General features: G+C 42.6%; 1 protein-coding gene across 2 annotated transcripts in view; it reads right to left on the bottom strand.

Annotated features, from left to right (window-relative positions):
* The window catches only part of ACO1 (aconitase 1), a 241233-nt gene that overhangs the window by 79965 nt on the left and 135925 nt on the right, over nucleotides 1-25343 (bottom strand). For both annotated transcript variants that reach the window (XM_030194231.1, XM_030194230.1), the window contains exons 11-12: nucleotides 15183-15342; nucleotides 5192-5327 (exon numbers count right to left, since the gene is read on the bottom strand). In XM_030194231.1, the coding sequence (XP_030050091.1) occupies nucleotides 5192-5327; nucleotides 15183-15342 (296 nt within the window). The remainder of the gene's footprint in view (nucleotides 1-5191; nucleotides 5328-15182; nucleotides 15343-25343) is intronic.

The following is a 25343-nucleotide window of genomic DNA, read 5'->3' as shown; positions in this document are numbered from 1 at the left end:
CCGGAGGGAGTGGAAAAGATGAAAAAAGATCTGAAGAAGCTAGAAGAATGGGTCTAACATATGGCAATTAAAATTCAATTGCGAAGAAATGCAAAGTGATGCACTTAGGAGTAGAAATCCAAGGGGAGACGTATGTGTTAGGCGGGGAGAGTCTGATAGGCACGGACGGGGAGAGGGGATCTTGGGGTGATAGTATCTGAGGACCTGAAGGCAACGAAACAGTGCGACAAGGCGGTTGGCCGTAGCTAGAAAATTGCTAGGCTGTATAGAGAGAGGAGTGACCAGCAGAAGAAAGGAAGGTTTTAATGCCCCCTGTATAAGATGTTGGTGAGGCCCACCTGGAGTATTGTGTTCAGTTTAGGAGGTCGTATCTTGCGAAGGATGTTAAAAAAATGGAAGCGGTGCAAAGAAAAGCTACGAGGATGGTATGGGATTTGCGTTCCAAGACGTATGAAGAGAGACTTGCTGACCTGAACATGTATAACCCTGGAGGAAGGAGAACAGGGGTGATATGATACAGACGTTCAATATTTGAAAGGTATTAATCCGCAAAACGAATCTTTTCCTGGAGAGAGAAGCGGTAGAACGAGAGACATGAAATGAGATTGAAGGGGGGCAGACTCAGGAAAGATGTCAGGAAGTATTTTTTCACGGAGAGGGTGGTGGACGCTTGGAATGCCCTCCCGCGGGAGGTGGTGGAGATGAAAACGGTAACGGAGTTCAAACATGCGTGGGATATGCATAAGGAATCCTGTGCATAAGGAATGGATCCTCAGAAGCTTAGCTGAAATTGGGTAGCGGAGCAGGTGGGGGGAAGAGGGTTGGTGGTTGGGAGGCTAGGATAGGGGAGGGCAGACTTATACGGTCTGTACCAGAGCCGATGATGGGAGGCGTGACTGGTGGTTGGGAGGCGGGAATACTGCTGGGCAGACTTATACGGTCTGTGCCCTGAAAAGGACAGGTACAAATTCAAGGTAAGGTATACACATATGAGTTTGTCTTGGGCAGACTGGATGGACCATGCAGGTCTTTTTCTGCCGTCATCATCATCTACTATGTGTTTACGCTTGAATTTGTTTCCTACTGTACTGACGTCAATAACATAAATTTTAAAAAAAAACATTTTTAGCCACTGAGTGCTCCTTAACAAACCACACCTGAGCTTCATGCAGGAGAGCAGGCAGGTGTACCATTCTGTTGGCTAGGAACCTTAGGCGGATCTTAGTTTCCACGTTCAATAAAGATATTAGCCAGTAGGATCCAAGGACAATGGGTCCTTGCCCAGTTTTAAAAGAACCACAATACGAGCCATATTCAAATCCCCCCAATAACTGATCAAAAGCGAGACGGCATTAAAACTTATCAGCTAGTGGGTGGGAATTCACCTCATCTCCTAGAAGCCTGTAAAATTCTATGCAGAAGCTATCCGATTCCCAGAGCTTTAAACAGCAGGCATTGTCTTACGGCCCCAGAGTACCTCCCCGGGAGATAGGAGACCCAAGGGCCTCCCCTCTCAGCCAGTGATATACACAGCAGTTAGGCCCTCCAAGTATTGTTCTCCTAGGAGGCCCTCATCCTGCAGTTTGTCATAGAGGCTCTGCAAGTGGGTACGAAAACAGGCTGCAATATCACTATCGGTGTTAAGTAATCTCCCCTCCACTGTGCGAACTCTGCAAGATCTCGTCGAGTGAGAATACAAGCGTGCCATCAAGCGACCTCCTTTGCTCCCCTGTCTATAGAAACAAAGAAGGCCAGAGATATGATCACCTGCTAATGCAAAAGCTTGTTGAGAGAGATTTGAAGCTCCAATAAGTGTTGTTTAGTTGTCTCACTAGGATTCTCACAATAATGCCGACAGATATTGGGTACCTGACGTTCCAATCGAACTATTTCGAGGTTTTGAGCTTTCCTCCTGTGACTGACATCGCTGCTTCCCAATATAATACTGGTTGTAGCACATGAGCTATATTATTCTGTTTATACTCATTCCATTTTTGCAATATGAAATCTTGGCCATCTTTTGCAGCCACAGAGGAAACCTCCAGTGTAGCGGACCCACACGTCGAGACAAGCATCGCCAATCCATCTAAACTAAAGCATGATCTGAAATTTCACAAGGACCTAGCTCCACTCTCTGCACACTAGACAACAATGTGTTGGATAGCAACAAATAATCTATCCGTGATTGACAGTAGTGAGCTTGAGATAAATGTGTGTACCCCCGATCAAAAGGGTGTAAGACTCTCCACACATCAAGAAGGGTCAACATCTGACAAAAATGTAGCAGGCCACAACGGGGAGGAGGGCGGTCCCCACTCATGTTGTGAGATCTATTCACTAATGGGTCCCACACTGTGTTGAAATCATCTCCCACCACCAAAGGCACTTGATCATAGGCACGAGGAGATCTAAGAGAGATCTGACTAAACTGATTAGGGGCATAGACATTACATAAGACAACACATTGTCTTTGTATGGTAACCTTGCAGAGGACTACCCCGGCTCTCCCCATCTACATAAAGCTGCAGGCAGTGATCTAAGACTCCCCTGCGGAAGAGAATCGCCATTCCCCTTTTGTTATTAACAGCAGGGAAGACACACACTCCGCCACCCATCATCGCTTTTATTCAGCATGTTCAATATTTGATAAATGTGTTTCTTACAACAGTGTAACATCTACATGATGTAGTGATAACTTGCATTACAGCATACATCATGAAAATCCTGTTTCCAACATTTGTGTAAGGGGTTCCCCAACCCACCCTCCCATCCCCTTATACCCACCTGCCCTCCTCCCTCCCAGATATATTTCACCCTCCATAACCCCAATAGAAGAAACCATAGGCCTCATATGTGAGACCAATCACATTTCAATGCTCAACCACCCCAACACAGGTGAATTTGATTTTAAATTGCAGCTGGTGTTCTCCGCTGCTGGGAGATATTGTATTTAACTCCCATCCTGAAAGCATCAGGATTAGACTTTTCTCAGTCACCGAGTTTTAGACTGGTTTCCAGTATCCCCCTTTTGACAAAACTTATCGAGTTTTTGGTGGCCTCTCAAGTTTTAGATTTTATTATAAATTTGAATATATTATTACCGTCTCAACATTGGTTCTAGAAATTTTCACAGCACCAAGACACTTTTTGATTGCATTGACATCAGATGTTAAGAAAGAATTAAGTAGACAGGGTGAAATAATGTTACTGCAATTTAATGTATCGGTGGCATTGGACTCCGTTAATAATCATTTTTTGTTTAACAGATTGGCGGAGTGTAGAATGACAGGTATATTCTACAGTGGTTTGAGGGTTTTCTAAAAAAAATAGGCGACAAAGTTATTAAGGATGGAGTTTCATCTCTCTTTTGGACTCCTCCATGTGGAGTTTCTCAACAGTCCCCAAAACATGAGCTTATTGGGATCAATTTCTTTAGATTTGGGTGACAATTTACTTTTATGCGGATGATATTTTTCTGCTGCTTCCTGTTAATCCACACCTAACTATATTGACTAAAACCTGGCCTAGGGCTATTGAAAAAGTTAAACGATGGTCATCAGAATACCATCTTAATACAGAGAAAACTAAGTTACTGTGGTTTAGTCTAAATCAGGAGTGTATTCCTGCATCAGTTAAAATATTGGACGTCTCTTGTTTTAAAATAGATAAAATTTCTAAAGTACTGGGAGTGCTATTAGATTCCTCTTTAAATATGGATCCTCCGATTAACGTTATAAATTGAAACAATTATGTTTAATTTGTTCTAATTTTTTTCAACAACATTTTAGAATATTAATTCAATTCCAGATGGATTACTGTAATTTTTTGTATTCTGGTATTTCAGTGAAGGCTTCCTCTTGAGGCCCATTTTTTATTTAAGCTTTGTTGTTTAGTTTTTAAATTTCGAATGGTGATGCACCCGAGGGTTTTTCTTTTATGTTTCAACTTTTAGGTGGCAGAAACAGTGAATGTTTAATTTTCTCTTTTCCATCGAAGAAGGAAGTGAAGTTTAAATCTGCCCATGCAAGGTCTTTTGGTTATAGTGCAATTAATATCTGGAATTCTTTATATTTGAACATTCGTCTAATTTCAACGTATATGGAATTTAACACACTCTTTATTTTTTTAACAAGTTCGTACGTTTTGATTGTTAATTTTTTTAATACATTTTTCTTTATTTAAGATTGTAGATTTGATGATATTGTTACCCACTTTGAACCCGACTGATTGGGGATTTGGCGGGATATAAATCCTTTATATTAAATAGGACAAGCGGATTTGAATCTTGTCTTTCTTAATTCGAAAGCTGCTTCTCCAAGACCTTTAATGGCCTCATCCTGTTTTCTGGTTCTTCAAGGTAGATACTATGAACTCCCTCCTTTTATCTATTTAAGAATAAAAAAAAAAAACACACACACACACTAGTTCACTCTAGTTCTCACTTACTTCCCAGGAGCAAAATCTTAAAGGTTCCCTTAACTTGCACCAAATCATCTTCAAATTCACTTCCTGCCCTCACTCTCCCACTATTACCACCCTGGAAATATCTAAAGAAAATCTCCCAGTACGGATGGGAGGGAGCATGCCAAACTCAGAACTAATTTAAAAACTACAAGTGTAAACTACAGGGTTAGGAGGCAAACATAGCAAATCAGAACATTTCCTTATTCCCCCTTATTTTACAAACCTAAAATATGTAACAGATGTCTGATAAAGAGTAGTGTTCCCATTGATCATGAATGAGTTCTACAGCTCATCAAAAAACTATAGTTCCTAAAGATAAATATTTATAGTCCTCGACACCTGTAGATACACACAGAGCTTTATTCCGGAGCAAGGCAAGTGAATAACACAGTTTTACAATTTGAACATAAAGAAATATTCAGCCCAATAAGGTCTAATTTTTTCTCCTCTATTTTTCAACACCATTATGTTGGAAATGCAAATTTCTAATTTTTACACAGAAGAAAAATAGGGACACTTCAGGAGGAAAACATTCTGTCCGTGGCTTCTGCTGGTGACAATCAATCCCCTTCCCTGGGACATATTTTTTCGTTAGGAACTGGGGCCCTTTTACACCTATGGGCCACATGCCACTTAGCACATGCTAAGCTTTAGTAAAAGGGCCCCTTTATTGTTAACTCATGTTTGATATGCAACAGCCACTGCAGCCGATTAAAACATGTCTTACCCTAGCTGGGACAGGTAAGGCATGACTCCACTGTTCTTCAGGTAGTAGGTCACCACCCCGCTGCCTGGAGACAAGCTAGTTTTAATGTAAGATTTGACAGTCAGTCCGGCCTCCACTGCCTTTTTAGCTAATAGTCCTGTAAAACAAAGAACAATTTGCAGTAAATTCACATCATGCCAGAGGGATTTTGCAGTTTACTTAGGATTCATCAACTGTTCTTTGCAAAAGATTTTCTAGCTTTAATAGAGGATTGGAACATTTGATCTAAATGACGAGAAATGAGACTGGTTAACAGCAAGCAAATATTTCACAGGGTGCACTAGTTTGGGGACTGTTCAAAGTACATGTAAGAGGATGGGAGGAGGCTAGGGGCTCCAAGTGAAACCCGAGATTAAATTCAGTTTAAAATCAGAGGCTGAGGCTGTATTCATCACAGTAGACCTGGTAAGGCTCTGCAATACGCCTTCAGATAGAAAATAAAAAGCTAGGACCTCTAGACCCCTGTACACTGGGGTATTGAAAAAGAAATGTAATAGCAGCTTAAAAGGAATGTAATTCAGGTTACGAGAGACTATCTTTTATCTTTATTTAAAACTTGATATACCACACAACGTTTCAGATCTAGGCGGCTTACAAACGAAAATAAAATAAAACTTAAAAAAAAAAAAAAAACTCCATTAATATAGGAATGACCTGCCACATATAAACCAGGACAATCCAAATGGACAAAGATTAAAACACAGGTAAGTACAGACTAATATCTTTTGATTTCAAGCCATGTAATAGTAGGAGCTTTCTGATATTTTCTTCTTCCTTCAAATGGGATTGTCATGAGAAGTACTTGAAGTAATGCTAGTGCAGATCACTACAAGAACACGCCAACAAAATCGACTCAAATATCAGCAATACTGAAATGCACCCTGCAGTCATGCACAGCTGAAAACGATCTCATGCACCAGAAGAGAAAAGTCCTTTCATTTACATTGTTTTCCCCAAATGGTGGGCATTTCTTCTAGGTGCTGTACATCCATGTGCTGTGCAACATCCAACAGAGAAGGACAAATGTACAATTCGCTGAAAAGCACTTGTACCACCATCAAGAAAGCACAGATGCCCTCCTGGCAAATTCCACATCCCAACGGCCAGAGAAAATTACTTGAAGACACAAAAGCAATTTTTTTTCTTCTTAGGGAGCAGCAGCTAGACTATCAGCAGAATATACTACAAAGCTCTTTCTAAACAGAAGCAATGTTACTTTGACTACAGAAACAGAAAGCAGTACAGATAACAGACAAACAGGATTACCACTGCTATCTCCCAAAAAGAGCAAAGCTGCTTACCTGTAACAGATATTCGAAAGATGGCAGTTCACCACTCACACAAGTGGGTCACCTGATCACATTTGATTCTAAATAAACAACGGTTCCTATCTTCTCTAGAAAGGTCCAAAGGACCTGTGCATTGGAGGTCTTATGCAGTTGCAGCCCTGCAGCTTTCCTCATTTCTACTAATACAAATTTGACTGGGATAGAGTAACTCCAGAAAGGCAGGAGAGAAGGCTTATGTGACTGTGACCTGTAACACTTGTTATAGCTCAGCCACTTTGCTTTTTGTAAAACCAAAAAGGTTCACCATGTTACACAAGTCCACCAATGTATAAAGAACACTTTTTTTTAGGATAAACACTTTAAAATCAATACTCAGCAATAGGCTGGCTGCAAAGATTTGTACAGATATCGGTATAAGATTATTTGGATATTCAGGCATTAAACATATAAATGCGCCACCACTGAACACACACAACTTTTGGATAGTATCTTATGTGTATAAAGTTAAGAACATAAGTATTGCCATACTGGGAAAGACCAAAGGTCCATCAAGCTCAGCATCATGTTTCTAATAGTGGCCAATTCAGGTTACAAGTAAGTACCTGTCAAGATCCCAAAACAGTGTAATACATGTTATGCTACTTATCCTAGAAATAAGCAGTGGATTTTCCGCAAATCCATTTTAATAATAGCTTTTGGACTTTTCTTTTAGGAAGCTATCCAAACCTTTTTTTAAAACCCTGTTAAGCTAACTGCTTTTACTACATTCTCTGGCAATGAATTCCAAAGTAAACATAGTAACATAGTAAATGACAGAGTTTAATTACACATTGAGTATGAAATATTTTTTCCAATTCGTTTAACATTTACTTCTTTGTAGCTTCATCGCATGCCCATCAGTCCTAGTATTTTTGGAAAGAGTAAACAATCGATTCACATCTACCCGTTCACTCCACTCATTATTTTATAGACCTCTATCATATCTCCCCTCAGCTGTCTTTTCTCCAAGTTGAACAGCTCTAGCCGCTTTAGCCTTTCCTCATAGGGAAGTCATCCCATCCCCTTTATCATTTTCATGGCCCTTCTCTGTACCTTTTCTAATTCCACTATATCTTTTTTGAGATGCGGTGACCAGAACTGCACACAATATTGGAGGTGCAGTAGCACCATGGAGTGATACAAAAGCATTATAACATCCCAATTTTTGATTTCCATTCCTTTCCTAATGATACCAATCTTGTAAGGTCCTCTTGTAATTTTTCACAATCCTCTTGCGATTTAACAACTTTGAATAACTGTGTCGTCAGCAAATTTAATTACCTCACTAGTTGCTCCCTATATCATTTATAAATATGTTAAAAAGCAGTGGTCTCAGCACAGACCCCTGGGGAACCCCACTATCTACCCTTCTCCACTAAGAGTACTAACCATTTAACCCTACTCTCTGTTTTCTGTCTTTTAACCGGTTTTTAATCCGCAATAGAACACTACCTCCTATCCCATGACTCTCCAATTTCCTCCGGAGTCTTTCATGAGGTACTTTGTCAAATGCCTTTTGAAAATCCAGATACACAATATCGACCGACTCACCTGTTATACCTGCTATTTGTGTGCAAGCACTTATGCATTTAATTTATATGGAGAGGGGCTGAATTTCTATGGTTTCTGTTAACATTTTCCTCTACCCATGGCCCATCTGAAATCTTGGCTAAAATTGATCACCAAAAAGCCCATTTTACATAGAACACTGAAACTGTAATTCAGACATCCTAATCGGGACATGAGCCAATATAGACAGACACCATTTCCTCTAAGCTGTGCAGGAGTCCTCCACCTAAAGTCCTGTCAGTTTGGGGTGCTGAGGGACTATAGGGAACCTACCTGTCCCTAGTGAATGAAAACACAATATTGAAGCGCCACCCCCCCCCCCAGCAATATAGTTGTAGGACTTCCGCTCAACTTAGAGGAAACAGCGAATATAGACAGACATGACATAACTGAGGATACCTAAATGCGGAAGGGGCACGCATAACTGACATTATTGTGTAAGTGGTAGTCCCATCCATTCTCCCGATGTGAATGCCTCCCTTCCTTTTACATAAGTACATAAGTAATGCCACACTGGGAGAAGACCAAAGGTCCATCGAGACCAGCATCCTGTCCACGACAGTGGCCAATCCAGGCCAAGGGCACCTGGCGAGCTTCCCAAACGTACAAACATTCTATAAATGTTATTACTGGAATTGTGGATTTTTCCCAAGTCCACTTAGTAGTGGTTTATGGACTTGCCCTTTAGGAAACCATCTAGCCCCTTTTTAAACTCTGCTAAGCTAACCGCCTTCACCACGTTATCCGGCAACGAATTCCAGAGTTTAATTATGCGTTGGGTGAAGAAAACTTTTCTCTGATTTGTTTTAAATTTACTACACTGTAGTTTCATCGCATGCCCCCTAGTCCTAGTATTTTTGGAAAGCGTGAACAGACGCTTCACATCCACCTGTTCCACTCCACTCAACATTTTATATACCTCTATCATGTCTCCCCTCAGCCGTCTCTTCTCCAAGCTGAAAAGCCCTAGCCTCCTTAGTCTTTCTTCATAGGGAAGTCGTCCCATCCCCGCTATCATTTTAGTCACCCTTCGCTGCACCTTTTCCAATTCTACTATATCTTTCTTGAGATGCGGCGACCAGAATTGAACACAGTACTTAAGGTGCGGTCGCACCATGGAGCGATACAACGGCATTATAACATCCTCACACCTGTTTTCCATACCTTTCCTAATGATACCCAACATTCTATTCGCTAGGCCACTTATGCACACCCTTATAGAATAGCACCTAGCTGCACACACATAAATGTGGACTTACCCGCAGAAGGGTAGGTTGTGTGTATATTCATATGCTCAAGCAGTGTGTAAATGCAGGTGCCTGTTTATGAAATTGTCCTTTATAACCACTGGCAGTGGCACTTGTGCTGTATTTTATAAATTAGAAAGACAATTCTATAACTCGGTGCCTCGATTTAGGCACTACAATGGGGAACACAGCGCCAATGCTGTAACAGGTGCACATAAGTCATGATAGAATACTAACCAAAACTAGGTACAACCCCAGGTCAATAGCAGGTATAAATGGTTGCTCCTAAGAGCACCAAGTGATGTATGTAAGTGATAGTAATTCATAACTTCAGAGTGCTTAGCAGAGAAAACACTCACACCAATAAATTTCCTTTTGAGGATTATTTAACCCCAACAGACTTAGAACCAGACTGTTGTGATGCCTGATGCAAGTGGTTGAGCCAAAACACAGCACCATGTTGAGTCCTTCTATTTCGGGGGGGGGGGGGGGGGGGGGGGGGGGGGGGAGGGGGTTCTTTTTTCACTTTTTTTCTGCTATAATAAAACTGACTCTAAGGTTTACTTTTTCTACATTTTGTTGGTCTTTCCCTACTTCCTTTTCTTGAGCTTCAATCAGATACCTGAATATATGAGGCCAGCGGCTCCTGTGAGACTGCAGAGCCCCACAAGTTCAAACATCAAACTAAAGCCAGTGGAGGTGGCACACAGGGAAGAAGCGGGTTACCGTATTTCTGGGGGGGTAAATCTGAGAAACTTGTTCTCTTTAGTGAGCAGTTCATTTTGCTGAGATAATGAAGGGTTAAGTGAATCACCCAAGCATCAGAGGGATTTGAACCATGGCTTTGAACCTGATTCTCAGCCCAGTGATCTAGCCATATCTAACTACATCCATAGCCGTCACTAACGAGGCCTTTTCCACGGCACACAGTGAACTCCAGCACCACTGGTTGAAAAGTGCTGCTTCAGAGCATGTGTAAATGTGTGCCTACTTTCTCAGGGCTTATTTTACTTACATACTTTTCCTTCATCAGTGCCTCAATAAAAAATTATCCTCAATTTACAACCCTCCACCCATTAACAAGCCTGAAGTTTCCTTGCCACATAATCCAACCACTTGAAGGAAGATGCAAGGTGACTGTGGTGCTGATTCAAGCAGTTCTGTTTCACCCTGGAAAACTGAGCTGCATGCACATTTGCTTTTTCCTGAGGAGGGAGGGGGTGAATGAATGCCACAGAGAATTGTGATTGTTATGTTTGTCCAATTGGGTGTGTGGAAAGGTTTCTCCACAGCAGTGCTTTTTTTGTGCCGGTACGCAACGGTACGGCGTACCGGCACCTTTTTTTTTTTTGCTCCCCCCGCCCCGTGACGGACGCAGTGCCAGCCCCCATTTCCGGCCGCTGCTGCTTCTCCTGTTGAGCAGCAGCGGCCGCTACACAAAGAAAAAGATTAAACAAAAACTTCAAACCTGGCTGAAACGCAGCACCCTGGCACTGTAGACAGCCATTAGGCATTGGCTGTTGCCCCGCAGCCGCTCCTCCTCTTGCCTTACGTCACTGCGCTCCTCCGGGGTCTTCCTCCAGGGGCAGTGACGTAGAGGCAAGAGGAGGAGCGGCTGCGGGGCAACAGCCAATGCCTAATGGCTGTCTACAGTGCCAGGGTGCTGCGTTTCAGCCAGGTTTGAAGTTTTTTTTAAATCTTTTTCTTTGTGTAGCGGCCGCTGGGGGCTGGTGCAGCGGGAAACGTGGCAGGGAGAGGGAAACCAACAGAGGGAAGGATTGGGGAGAGAGAGGGAAAAACAGATGGAAGGATGGGGAGAGAGAGAAAGAGGGAAAACAACAGAGGGAAGCATTGGGGAGAAAGAGAAAGAGGGAAAACAACAGAGGGAAGGATTGGGGGAGAGAGAGAAAGAGAGAGAGGGAAAACAACAGAGGGAAGGATTGGGGAGAGAGAGAGAGAGAGAGGGAAAACAACAGAGGGAAGGATTGGGGGGAGAGAGAAAGAGAGAGGGAAAACAACAGAGGGAAGGATTGGGGGAGAGAGAGAAAAGAGAGAGAGGGAAAACAACAGAGGGAAGGATTGGGGAGAGAGAGGGAAAACAGATGGAAGGATGGGGAGAGAGAGGGAAAAAACAGATGGAAGGATTGGGGTGAGAGGAGAAAAACAGAGGGAAAAACAGATGGAAGGATGGGGAGAGAGAGGGAAAAAACAGATGGAAGGATTGGGGAGAGAGGAGAAAAACAGATGGAAGGATTGGGGAGAGAGAGAAAGAGGGAAAACAACAAAGGGAAGGACTGGGGAGAGAGAGAAAGAGGGAAAACAACAGAGGGAAGGATTGGGGAGTGAGAGAAAGAGGGAAAAACAGATGGAAGGATTGGGGAGAAAGAGAAAGAGGGAAAACAACAGAGGGAAGCATTGGGGAGAAAGAGAAAGAGGGAAAACAACAGAGGGAAGCATTGGGGAGAAAGAGGGAAGGATTGGGGAGAGAGAGAGAGAGGGAAAACAACAGAGGGAAGGATTGGGGAGAGAGAGAAAGAGAGAGGGAAAACAACAGAGGGAAGGATTGGGGGAGAGAGAGAAAGAGAGAGAGGGAAAACAACAGAGGGAAGGATTGGGGAGAGAGAGGGAAAACAGATGGAAGGATGGGGAGAGAGAGGGAAAAACAGATGGAAGGATTGGGGAGAGAGGAGAAAAACAGAGGGAAAAACAGATGGAAGGATGGGGAGAGAGAGGGAAAAACAGATGGAAGGATTGGGGAGAGAGGAGAAAAACAGATGGAAGGATTGGGGAGAGAGAGAAAGAGGGAAAACAACAAAGGGAAGGACTGGGGAGAGAGAGAAAGAGGGAAAACAACAGAGGGAAGGATTGGGGAGTGAGAGAAAGAGGGAAAAACAGATGGAAGGATTGGGGAGAGGGGAAAAACAGATGGAAGGATGGGGAGAGAGAGGGAAAAACACAGATGGAAGGATTGGGGAGAGAGGGAAAAACAGATGGAAGGATGAGGAAAGAGAGGGAAAACAGATGGAAGGATGGGGAGAGAGAGGGAAAACGGAAGGATAGGGAGAAAGAGGGAAGACGCTGGATGGAAGAATGCAGAAAGAAAGAAAGAGGGAAGACGCTGGATGGAAGAATGCAGAAAGAAATAGGGGAGACACTGGAAGGATGGGGAGAGAAAGCAGAGCTGCTGGATGGAAAAGGGGAATAGAGAAAGACTGGAGAATAAGAGGAAGGGGCATGGGGAGAACAAGGGTGAGGAAAAGATGAAAAGCCACAGGTAGATGAAGGAAATTAAAGAATGGATAGTAAGAATGAATTAAATCTGGACAGAGAGAGAGCCTGAAAAATATTGAAGAAAGCAAAGAAAAAGGAGACAAAAATGACAAATGGCACAGAAGAGTTAAGCGAAAACAAAGGAAAGGAGAATCACAGACTGGGACCAATATGGAAAGAAAAACAGTCACCAGACAACAAAGGTAGAAAAAAATCATTTTATTTTCATTTTAGTGTTTGTAATATGGCCAATTTGAGAATTTACATTGGCTGTCTTATTTTGCACTGGGTATACTACTACTACTACTTAGCAAATCACGTTATTTTTTTCTCCTATAGTACTGTAATATTTTCAATGATGTCTGTTTATATGCGCCATGGCTGGTATAGGGGGTGTGGTTAATGTGGGTGTGGCTAACATAGGGGTGGAGCCATATGTGGTGACCCCGCCCATAATGAGTACCGGCACCTTTTTTTCTACAAAAAAAGCACTGCTCCACAGACAAGTCGAATAAGTCAATGACACATAGGTGACATCATCGACAGGAGTAAGCTCTACCAAAGCCTAGAAAGGCCTACAAGTCTTTCTGGGAATGTGCAGAAGTACAATCCCCCCAGTGGCTATTACCCAGACTGTCGCTCTACTAGCAAGTTTATCTGATCCACGTTCATGTTAGACACAGATCACCAGAGCTCTACAATTTTCTCCTTATATACAGGCTTCCATGACTGACATTGAAAGTACCATGGCTAAGAAGTAAAAAAAATACAAAGAAACCAGGCTTTAAAAGGTGCCCAAAATGCCAGAAAAACGTATCACTGTCAGACACTCACCGAGGTCTGCATCCACTATCTTGGCCCAGATCATGAGGTCACATCCTGCTTAAAGTTCAGCAGAATGTTGCCTACGGCCCCCTGAAGCAAAGACCATATACTCCGATAACTGATATCTTCAGGGGCTAATAAAACATCCACCTCAGATCTGTGGCATAAAGACTCCACCACAGTAAGCTCTCCCTGTCTGCCTCCACACAACGCTCCCCCTCTTGCCACAGAGACTTGTGATTGTCATTGTGACAGAACAGTGTGCTTTAAGTCTATAAAACTGCCTTTATTAATTCTTGAAGTGCATTTCACTAATTTGGCCAACAGGTAGTGCATGTTATGTTTTAAGCAGTTACAAAGAAATGACCTTTCTTTTAGTTAGCACACAGATAAAGGAAATGCCTACAGTGACGTAACCAGTTTTTTTTTTTTATAAACTTGTTGACTGGGCTGTGATTGGCCCAGGAGTTCATTTTCATTTGAAGTGTACTGGCTTTTGCTCCAGTTTCAGCCCAGGAGAAGAGGAAAGCTCTTTGCTGAAGCCCTGTAAAACAGTTATATTTGATAACTGGTGAGCAGCTATATGTCCTGATCACCCTTGGAGACCGCACCTAAGTAAAGATATAAACAAGATGGAGTCGGTCCAGAGGACGGCTATAAAACTGGTAAGCAGTCTTGGACATAGGAAAAGGAAGAGTTAGTGGTTACAGAGGATGGGCAGACTGGATGAGCCATTTGGCCTTTATCTTCCGTCATGCTTCTATGTTTCTAAGCTGCAGGTTTTTATTGGACTAGCAATGTATCTTTGATAATTTAGTCTCTTGAAAGCTTGTTAAAGATATATTACATTAATCCCATAGAAAAGTTATCACTTGCACCTAGGCTGTTGACTCTTATCTTCTATCTCTTGTGACAAAATCTTGAAAAAAAGATGCTGCAGAAAACGTGGCCTGCAAGTATAAGCACCCCATGAACAGAGGTCACCCCACTATTCAACTCAGGTATGGCAATGGCAAAGAATGGATGACAGCAACCCAAGTGACCCTGAATAGTTTATTAAAATTTGCTATACCGCCATGGCTAACTTGCAGATCTCGGTGGTGTACAATAGTCCAAAAACATCATAAAAAGAAAGGAATGATAAAATTAATAGGAAAGAATACCAGTCATATCAGAAGAACACTCATGTCAAAAGTAACAACAAGGAGAGATTCCAGTAGGTAAGGAAAACGACAGGAGAGAGGGAGAAAGCAACAGGAAAACAAGGCACTTGGGGGAACAGGTATGTAATTTATCTTGAGCTACCACTGAAAAGGTGAGAGTTAAACAAAAAAAAAATACGTTCTAAATGGACCACCAAGATGTTTTATTTGGGGTGTAGGCTCTAAGAGTTAAGACTACATGCCTCCCAGTCTCCTAAGACATTAGCAAAATTATTTCATTAGTGTGGCATAAGGGGAAAAACACCATCTTCACTAAGATCTTGGGAAAGCTATGAAGAAACCTGTCAGTTTCGATCTGTCCTACATAATTAGCATGTACTTAAAAGCTCACAAGATAATTAGAACACAGCAGTTCCAGCAGCTCTGTGTCTGGCTAACTGTACCCAATTGTCTAAGCAGTTTGAAAACAAATCAAACCAGTGGCAATTCTTCTGCATGTAAATGCATGTTCTGTTCTGTAATCATGAGATCTATGGTTAAAGACGCTTACCTGCTCCGAGCATAACAGATGGGTTACTGGTGTTGGTGCAGCTGGTGATAGCAGCAATCACTACCGAACCATGGGTAAGCTCAAATTCAGTTCCATTAAGTGTAAACTTTAGTCGGTCATTGTGATGATTGGGTGCAATTTGAAATCCTTTAAAACCTTGCTAAACGTGAGGAAAAAAAAAAAGAAGGTAAATGAGTATGTATTAGCTTGAAAGACAGTGCAAAATATGTCACCCCCCCCCCCCCCCCATATTTAAAAAAATATACTATTAACCACAACTTCAGAAAGTACAAAAAAAGGCACATTTGTAAAATGTTATGGACCGAATGGCAACACAGCAAAAACTATACAAAGGGAGAGGATTCAGTTAGCTCACCAAAAAATTAAAATGAGTCTAAAAAAAATGAAAATAGCTGAAGAGAGACACCAACTTAGTAAAGCTGCTGAATATTTATTTGATACTTGTATCCCACATTACCCGAATACAATTATTCAGCTCTATGTGGCTTACATAAGTAATAAACAGTACAAGTTAGTGTATAATACATGTTATGAAAACTAAGAGCTAAAGGAACATTCTTGAAAAAGTAGCAGCGAGGAGAAGATCTTCGCTATTACCGATTTTAACATCTAGTGAAGGAATTTATTTAAAAGAAAAGCCTTCATGAATTTGCAAAAGGTCAGTTAGTTATTCAGTTGCCTTATTTCCCTTGGGATAGAATTCTACCATTTGGTTCCTAAATGAGAGAAATCTCGAGTTAGAGTGAATTTATATTTGATAATTTTGTAATTAGGGAAGTGTAGAATGGGATAATCCCTTGCACTTAAAGTTGAGTTTTGAGTTGGGAGATCTATCAGGTCACATATTTTTAAGGGTGTACATTCTTCATTAGGCCTTCTCTGTAAGGCAATGTGCAGCCTGCACCTTTAAACCTATGAAAGCAATTCTATAAATGCTTCTTCTGCACTTAAATTTCTAGAATATTAGCACTTACATACATATGTACACTTACCACAAATGTGCCAGCAGGGCACCTGAGTGCCATTCTGTTAATGCTACACATAGATTAGATAGACCGTAAATGCGAGGGGGTGTATACATGGATGGAGAATGGGCAGGAATAGATGGCGCTCCCACTTACATGCATAACTTATAGAATACTGTAAGTTAACGTGCATCCCTGACACACTTCCATGTCCATAATTATCTGGCTGGTGTAACTGCAGCCATGTAAATATTAGGGCACTGACAACTATGCTAGTATTCTATAATGGAATATGTGTACCAAGGTTCCACTGTGTGTCCTTGGGGACACCTAAATGGAGGTGCCCAGTTACAGAATTGCCCCGCTAAGGAGGCCATTTACTTACAGAGCATCTTAATGCTGTTAGTAAATAAACATTAGGCAGGAGAGGGGGGAGTTAATAAGGTGCAGTAAAAGGCATACCTTTGGATGCCGACTCCCGTGGTAAATGAATTAGGCCAGGGGTAGGCAACTCCGGTCCTCGAGAGCCGCAGGCAGGTCAGGTTTTCAGGATATCCACAATGAATATGCAGAATCTCAATACCTGAGCTCACATTACTTTTAGGAGTTACCCTGTATAATCCTATATCTTCCAATTAAGTAACCATATATCACATGAATTTTCATTCATTTCTAGCATATCCTACTTTCCCACACCACACTTTATTCATACCATGCATACCATACTACTTCATACTTATTCTCATTTATATTCACAGGTCAGGTTTTCAGGATATCCACAATGAATATGCAGGAGATAGATTTGCAAGCACTGCCTCCATGGTATGCAAATCTATCTCCTGCATATTCATTGTGGATATCCTGAAAACCTGACCTCCCTGCGGCTCTCGAGGACTGGAGTTGCCTACCCCTGAATTAGGCTGATTGTGAGCCACCTGGCAAGCAGTGTTGCTCCACTGGCCTGGGAGCACTTGGCCTCAAAGCTGCAGCCTGATGCTCCCAGGCCTGACCATAAAGGGGCCACGAGGCTGATCAGAACCCTCCTGATCACCCTCCCTACAATCACACTACCCCCATCTCCCTGATCAACATCCTGACCACAGCCCCCCATCCCTCTCCGGCTCCCCCTCCATCACGGAGTACTTAAGAGCCCTGTACCTGGTGGTACAGTAGTCCAAGGGCAGGAGTGATCCCTAGTCACTCCTGCCCTACTAGCGTTATCTCCAACATGGCACCCTAGTGGTAATTTCACACTACCTCTGAAGCAATCTTTTACACACTACTGTTCTGGTGCAACCATTTGGGCACCGCAGTTAGGGCACTGGACCTTTAACTGCCAGATTTTGGCCACTGGACTTTTCGGTGCATGGCAGCATCAAAAACCCCTCTTTCTATTTCTCCCCTGTACTGACCTCCAGTACTCAGCAGAGGCTGCTTGCTGCTTCGGCCAGGGTCATAAGAATAACCATACTGGGTCAGACCAATGGTCCATCCAGCCCAATATCCTTTTTCCAACAGTAGCCAATCCAGGTCACAGGTACCTGGCAGAAACCCAATTAGTAGCAGCATTCCAAGCTACCAATCCCTTGGAGCAGAAGGGAGATGTGTGAATCATCGGTCCAACACACCGACTTTGGCCAGAGTTTCACTGTAAAGTCGCTGTCTCAAGGCGTGAGTAACCTTCAAAACAATATAAAACAAAAAGTATAACTCAAGTGTTATAAACAAAAATGTGAAAAAAACTTTTAAGAAAAAAACATAATGTGCAAAAGTATACAAATATATATGTATGTGTATAGGATACACTACCTAAAGTCTGTGATGTCATGTCCTGTGATGTTAATCACAGCAGCTGTTATGTTCTAATGATATAAAGAGTCTTATAATATCCTATCATAGAACTGGTTTAAACAGGACTTAGAAGATGATCAATACATGAGATATTATTCATTTTGTTGAAACACTATAGAATAGGATCAAACTCTCTTCTGACAATAAGATCAAAAAGGTATTTATTTTGATTGTGTGTAAAGCCGAGCGACGGCTATGGAGTGAAACAAAATCCTCAGAAGATCATTAAAGAAAACTTCTCCAATCGAATCTTAAATTTAGACCTACGGGTTCCTCTGTCTTGAGTATAAAGATCCAGAATTGCTCCCTTTGTAACAGCCTTCTCAATCTGTCCGAGTAGTCCGTAGGAATGTGGTCTATCGCACAAATCTGTAATGAGGAGAAATCATGCCCCAGACTGAGAATATGAGATACAATCGGGGCTTTCTCCCTGAGTTGATTAAGGCAACTTGTGTGTTCGGAGATACGTTTTTTTAAAGGACTTTACACATAATCAAAATAAATACCTTTTTGATCTTATTGTCAGAAGAGAGTTGGATCCTATTCTATAGTGTTTCGACAAAATGAATAATATCTCATGTATTGATCATCTTCTAAGACCTGTTTAAACCAGTTCTATGATAGGATATATTATAAGACTCTTTATATCATTAGAACATAACAGTTGCTGTGATTAACATCACAGGACATGACATCACAGACTTTAGGTAGTGAACCTACAAAGACAAGACGCGGCCCTTTTGGTAGGGACCAGTGAGCAGGAAGCACGCCTGAGTTTGAACTTCTTGGCAAGTACTCATATCTGAACTATATTTTAAAAGTTTAACCTCTAGGATCCTATACACACATATATATATTTTTGTACATTATGTTTTTCTCTTAAAAGTTTTTTCACATTTTTGTTTATAACACTTGAGTTATACTTTTTGTTTTATATTGTTTTGAAGGTTACTCACGCCTTGAGACAATGACTTTACAGTGAAACTCTGGCCAAAGTCAGTGTGTTGGACCGATGATTCACACGTTGCTTTGTACCTGCACTTGAAAGTTAAGTTATTATACTTTCACATTTTCATGGATCCCTAGTCAATTCTGTTGAGTTTTAGCATCTTCTAGGTTTTTATGCCGATGATAAGAAACCCAGTAAATTCTCTCAACCCTTATTACTAATAACAATTACTTGGGTTGGAGGTTGGAGGCTTTTTCCCTTATTTACTCCTTTGAATTTGATGCACTCCACAGAATTTTAGTTTTTTGAAGAGTACGATTTTTTGCCATTATATCAGAGAGATTTTTTTTGTAATATCATATTAAGCACTCGCTTTTCTTTTTTCTGGGATATATATCTGCAAATTTAATCACACTCTCATAATCTCTCTCCTCAAGTCACACCATTGGCTCCCTATCCATTTCTGTATATAGTTCAACCTCCTCTTACTGATTTACAAGTGCATTCATTCCGCAGATCCTCAGTATCTCTCCTCTTATATGTTCTTAACTCTACTCCATTCCTTCCATCTTGCTGCACCGTATGCCTGGAATAGCCTTCCCGAGATGGTACATCAAGCTCCATCACAGGCTGAAAATCCACCTTTGTCAGGCTGTTTTAAAAAGTTTTTTTAAATAACTTTATTGCAAAAATAAAAAACTACAGAAAAAGAAATCTCCATAACTTCAAAAGATATATATAATCATTAGACATTAAAATACCCCCCCCCCCCCCACTTATATCCCACAACCAAAATTTGTTATAGGGCTTCCCCCTGTATAACTGTAATAAAGGGCAAATCTCCAGTATTCTTCCAAGGATTCACTGAAGGCACTGCAGAATTCAGCTGTTGTCACCAGACTTCCAAGTTTGATAACAATCCCAAATATGGTGAAATTTAGCAAGATATGCATTCTTTAAGGCACGAAACATATCACCGGGCATACTACAATTCCGGCAACAAAGGCCAGTGTCAAGTCTTAAATGTCTTAATGAGGCGTTGCAAAGTATAATACTAACAGTATAACATTTTATGCCCATTGTCAATTAGCTTAGTACTCACTGATATTTTAAATAAAAATTTAAAACTAATTTCTCATTTCCTCCGCTCATACATCACGCCTAGATCTCGCTCCCATCACTGAATATTAACAGTGCAGAAGGATGAGGCTAGAACCAATGCCTGATATAGGCAAGAAATATATCTCCTACTCCCTTCTCACAGCTTGCTCTAAGAGCGTCTCTTTTAAACAGATACCTTTGCATGCAATGCTAGAAATATAATTTCTAAGTTGCCAATAGTGGAAAACCCAAGAGGAGGGCAAGTTATATTGCTCCATCAGGTCTTCATAGGAAAGAAAGAAATTCCCCCTCCCCCCATATTTGACCCAAAGTCAAAAGGCCCCTGGCTTCCCATTGGTGAAAGGTTCCATCCAGGCGCCCAGGCCCAAAGCCCAGAGCATACCAAATTTCCATTTGCAAAACACAAGAGCGCTCTGGAAAAGTTTTCCGCCGAATGTCATACCAAGTCTGACACTGTCAATCATGATTTACTTCTTGCCACACTGTCCTCATTTGGGTTCCAGGGCTCTGTCCTCTCCTGGTTCTCCTCTTATCTCTCCCACCTTACCTTCAGAGTACATTCTCATGGATCTTCCTGCACCTCCATCCCGCTCTCTGTTGGAGTTCCCCAGGGATCTGTCCTTGGACCTCTTCTTTTTTCAATCTACACCTCTTCCCTGGGCTCGCTGATTTCATCTCATGGTTTCCAATATCATCTTTATGCTGACGACACCCAGCTCTATCTCTCCACACCAGACATCACTGCGGAAACCCAGGCCAAAGTATCGGCCTGCTTATCCGACATTGCTGCCTGGATGTCCAACCGCCACCTGAAACTGAACATGGCCAAGACCGAGCTTATCGTCTTCCCACCAAAACCCACTTCTCCTCTTCCTCCACTCTCTATCTCAGTCGATAACACCCTCATCCTCCCCGTCTCATCTGCCCGCAACCTCGGAGTCATCTTCGACTCCTCCCTCTCCTTCTCTGTGCATATCCAGCAGACAGCCAAGACTTGTCGCTTCTTTCTCTTTAACATCAGCAAAATTTGCCCTTTCCTCTCTGAGCACACCACCTGAACTCTCGTCCACTCTCTCATTACCTCTCGCCTTGACTACTGCAACCTACTCCTCACTGGCTTCCCGCTTAACCATCTATCCCCCCTTCAATCCATTTAGAACTCTGCGGCACGTCTTATATTCCGCCTGGACCGATATGCTCATATCACCCCTCTCCTCAAGACACTTCACTGGCTTCCGATCAGGTACCGCACACAGTTCAAGCTTCTCCTCCTTTTTTTTTTAAACTTTTTATTTATGCATTTTCCATAACCTTGTACAACCAGGATAAGATCACAATTCCAACACATGGTAGACTAGTTATATAAGTAATACATATTGTTAGAAAGGACCAGTGTCTGCTACTGAAGCTTCCCCATCTACCCCCTCCCTCCCTCCCCCCCCCCCCCCCCCCCCCCCCCCACCCCTGAACAGTTCGCATGGCTTTATAAGTTCACTGATGATGTAGACCAAGTATCATATAGGTCCCATATTTTCTGATGTTGAGCTAAACGCCCTTTATTCAATGCTGTAAGCTTGGACATTAGCTTAATGTAGTCCAGTTTTTCCAATACTACTGCAATGTCCGGCAGCCGGGGTTTTTTTTCCAGGAAGCTGCCAATACCAGCTTACCCGCCACAAACACCTGTGTGGCAAATTGATGCATATGTTGCTTGACTGCCTGTGGCTTGAAATGTAGTAGACAATATTCCATTTTCATCTGATATTTAACAGTAGTCACTGAACATATAAAATCTACAATATGTTCCCAGTACCTGTGTGCATGTTCACACGACCACCATATATGGCACATATCGCCTTCATTTCCACATTCCCTCCAGCATTGGGCAGAGCCCGTTCCAAACATCTTAGCCAAACGGCTAGGGGTGTAGTACCAGCTATATAAACTTTTATGCCCATTTTCTATTAATGCACTAGATACTGACACCCTAAGCAATGACTTAAAGGCTCTTGCCCAAATTGTAGGATCATAGGCATTCCCCATCGCTAGCTCCCATTTATGCGTGTAATGTTCCACTGGAGAATGTCGGGACAGGAGGGTTCTATATATTCGGGAAATACCCCCTCTACCTCCTCCGCCCGTCATTCCCTTTTCCAGCTGTGTTTCAGTAAGTTCCAATTCCTCTCTTGCTTTGCGTTTGATAAAATCTTGTACCTGATAATATTGGAATGCCTGCAATGGAGAAAGCCCATGCTCCCAGCTAAGCTCTGAATATGAGGGGAGTACACCCTCCTCGCACATTTGTCCCAGTTCACACAATCCCATATTTTCCCATTCCACATATGTAGTGTCTAATCCACTTGATCCAAATTGAAGGGCAAATCTGAGGAATGTTTGCTTAAAGTAGGTGCGCTCTGGGAAAAATGGGTCTCTGATCTTATACCAAATTGCCAGTGAACTCTGGATAAGGTGTGGGCTTCTCCCCATCAATTCCCTGATTGTTCGTTTGGGCAGCCATGGTATTGCTCTAAGTGGGTATGGTTCAAGCCAGCTCTGATCTATACCAACTCAGATTTTGTCCGGGTTTTGGAGCCAAATTGCCAGGATCCTTAAGCGCAATAATAATCATAAAATAAGGGGACCCCCATACCCCCCCTTGTCTCGAAATGGATACATCATTTCCCGTCTCACCCGGGGCGGCCTTTTCTTCCAGATAAATGAAAACACTCTGCCCTGCAGGCCCCGGAAGAAAGCATCTGGTATTTCAATAGGTAGAGCCATGAATAGATATAACAGCCTCGGGAGTACTATCATCTTAATGGCATTAATTCTGCCCATCCAAGACAATGTAAGGCCTTCCCAACGCTCTAATTCCCTGAAAAGATCTCGTGATTTATTAGGGAAATTATGCTCAAATAAATCTGCCACCTGGCGCGTGATAATAACCCCCAGATATCGGATATACTTGTTAGCCCACCTATAGGGAAATTGTTTTCTCAGAGTTTCTAAAGTTGTCTTAGGTAAATTTATGTCAAGTGCTTCAGACTTGTCGAAATTGATTTTAAAGCCCGACAATACCCCATATAGTAGTATTTCGTCTCTCAGAGCCGGAAAGGCCGACAAGGGATCCTTCAAAGTGAGCAAGATGATATCTGCAAAAAGAAGCATCTTAGTCTCAATGCCTCCCCCTCTTAGCCCCTGATTTGTGAGTTTGCTCTGATCCTGGCTGCCAATGGTTCCATCACCAGAGCAAACAGTAGAGGTGATAATGCACAGCCTTGTCGGGTTCCCCTGTGTAGAGAGAAAGGGCGGGTCAATGCTCCGTTAACTCGTACCACTGCTGTTGGGGTCCTATATATGAGATGTAACCATTCCACGTATCGCCCTCCTATACCCGCCCTCTCCAGTACCGCAAAGAGAAATGACCAGTGGACACGGTCAAAGGCCTTCTCCGCGTCTAAAGACAGTATACACAAGGGAGACTGGATTACATGAGCCCCCTGAATTACTTGTAGTGTTCTGCGTATATTGTCAAATGTCTGGCGATTGTGGACAAAGCCTGCCTGATCTTCGTGTATAAGTTGTGGGAGGTGCTTCTGCAATCTGGTGGCCATAATCTTCAAAAATATCTTATAATCTACTCCTAGCAAGGATATAGGTCTGTATGAGCTGCATAGTTGAGGGTCTCTACCCGGCTTAGACAAGACCATAATCGTGGCCAAGTTCCAAGTGGGTGGCAAACCAGTGGTTTTATCCAATGAGTTAAAAACCCTCAGTAACAAAGGGGCCAACAACTGTCCAAAAAGTTTATAGAATTTATTTGTATATCCGTCTGGCCCTGGAGCCTTATTCAGCGCTAGGCTCTTTATCGTCTGCTCTACTTCTTCTAGAGTGATGGGTTCCCCCAGTGATTGAGCGGCCGTATCGGAAAGTCTCGGGAGATCTATGCCTGCTAAAAAAAGTCGTTATTTCTTCATCACTACAGCTTTCCTCGGCCTCATAGAGGTGTTTATAGTAGCTTCTAAAAGCTGATTCGAGGAAGTCTGAGTCAGAGTGCACTACGCCCCCTTCGTCCCTTAGTCCACCTATCATGTTTCTACTAGTCTGTTGCGCTAACTTATGGGCCAGAAGTCTGCTAGGTTTATTGCCAAATTCAAAATGCAATTGGCGAGACTTCTGTAGTTTTTCAGCTAATCTGCCAGCTGAAGGTCGTGCAGTTGAATACGAAGCGCATGAGCTTGTCCCCTAAGTGCCAACGGATTCTGATCTTTCCCCTCCTGTAATACCTTTTCCGTTTGTGTTAACTTTTGGTGTAGGGTAGTTTCTTTGACGTTTCTATCCTTCCAGCTCCTTGATCGTAAAGCTATTAGTTGACCACGTATTACTGCTTTGAGACCCTCCCACAGCACTGTTGGGGAAACCTCTCCATTGTCATTAAATTGGATATATTCCTTATTATACTGTTCTATTTGGGCTGTATTAGCAGGGTCTGTTAACAGGGCGTCGTCTAACTGCCACTGTCATCACCCTTTGATGGGGTTAAGTCCTCTGAGTTGAACCAGCACCGGGGAGTGGTCCGACCACGTGCGGGGGAGAATAGAATGTTCTCCCATTGCCCCCAGTAAAGAGGTATCCCCTAGCCACATATCTATTCGGGAGGATGACTGATGTACTGTGGAAAAATATGTGTAGGCCCGCTGGGTGGGGTTATCCCTGCGCCAATAATCTATAAGTTGCCAGCGTCTTACAAACTCATGGAACTGTTTCCTATCTTGCTTAGCATATTTTGTATTGCGGATTGTGTTATCCAGTTGTGGATTTAACGTAAGGTTAAAGTCCCCTCCCTTTATCAATGATCCCTCAATGTGTCTGGTGAGCAACTGGTCTAGTTCTTTGAAGAACTCTCCCTGTCCTGTGCAGTGGCGTAGCCAGACAGCCAGTTTTGGGTGGGCCTGAGCCCAAAGTGGGTGGGCACAAAATTTTCTCTGCTCCGCCCTCCCTCCCTCCACTATACCCACCATTTCTCCCTCCTCTCCACTCCTATGCCTACCACTTCTCCCCCTCCCCACCTATCCCCTCTGTATGCAGCATGTGTCCCTCCCCTCCACCTCATACACAGCCAAGACTTCTCCCTTCCTCACTCCTCCACCCCTTTGCTGCATCTCCCTCACCCACCCAGCCTCATCTTTCCATCTTCCCTCCCCCCTGTGCAGCTGCTGTGTCCCCCCGTCTTCCCTCCCCCATGTGACATCT

Source organism: Microcaecilia unicolor, chromosome 2 (genome assembly GCF_901765095.1).
Source record: "Microcaecilia unicolor chromosome 2, aMicUni1.1, whole genome shotgun sequence".
Taxonomy (NCBI): Eukaryota; Metazoa; Chordata; class Amphibia; order Gymnophiona; family Siphonopidae; genus Microcaecilia; species Microcaecilia unicolor.
This window is presented reverse-complemented; position numbering and strand designations above follow the sequence as displayed.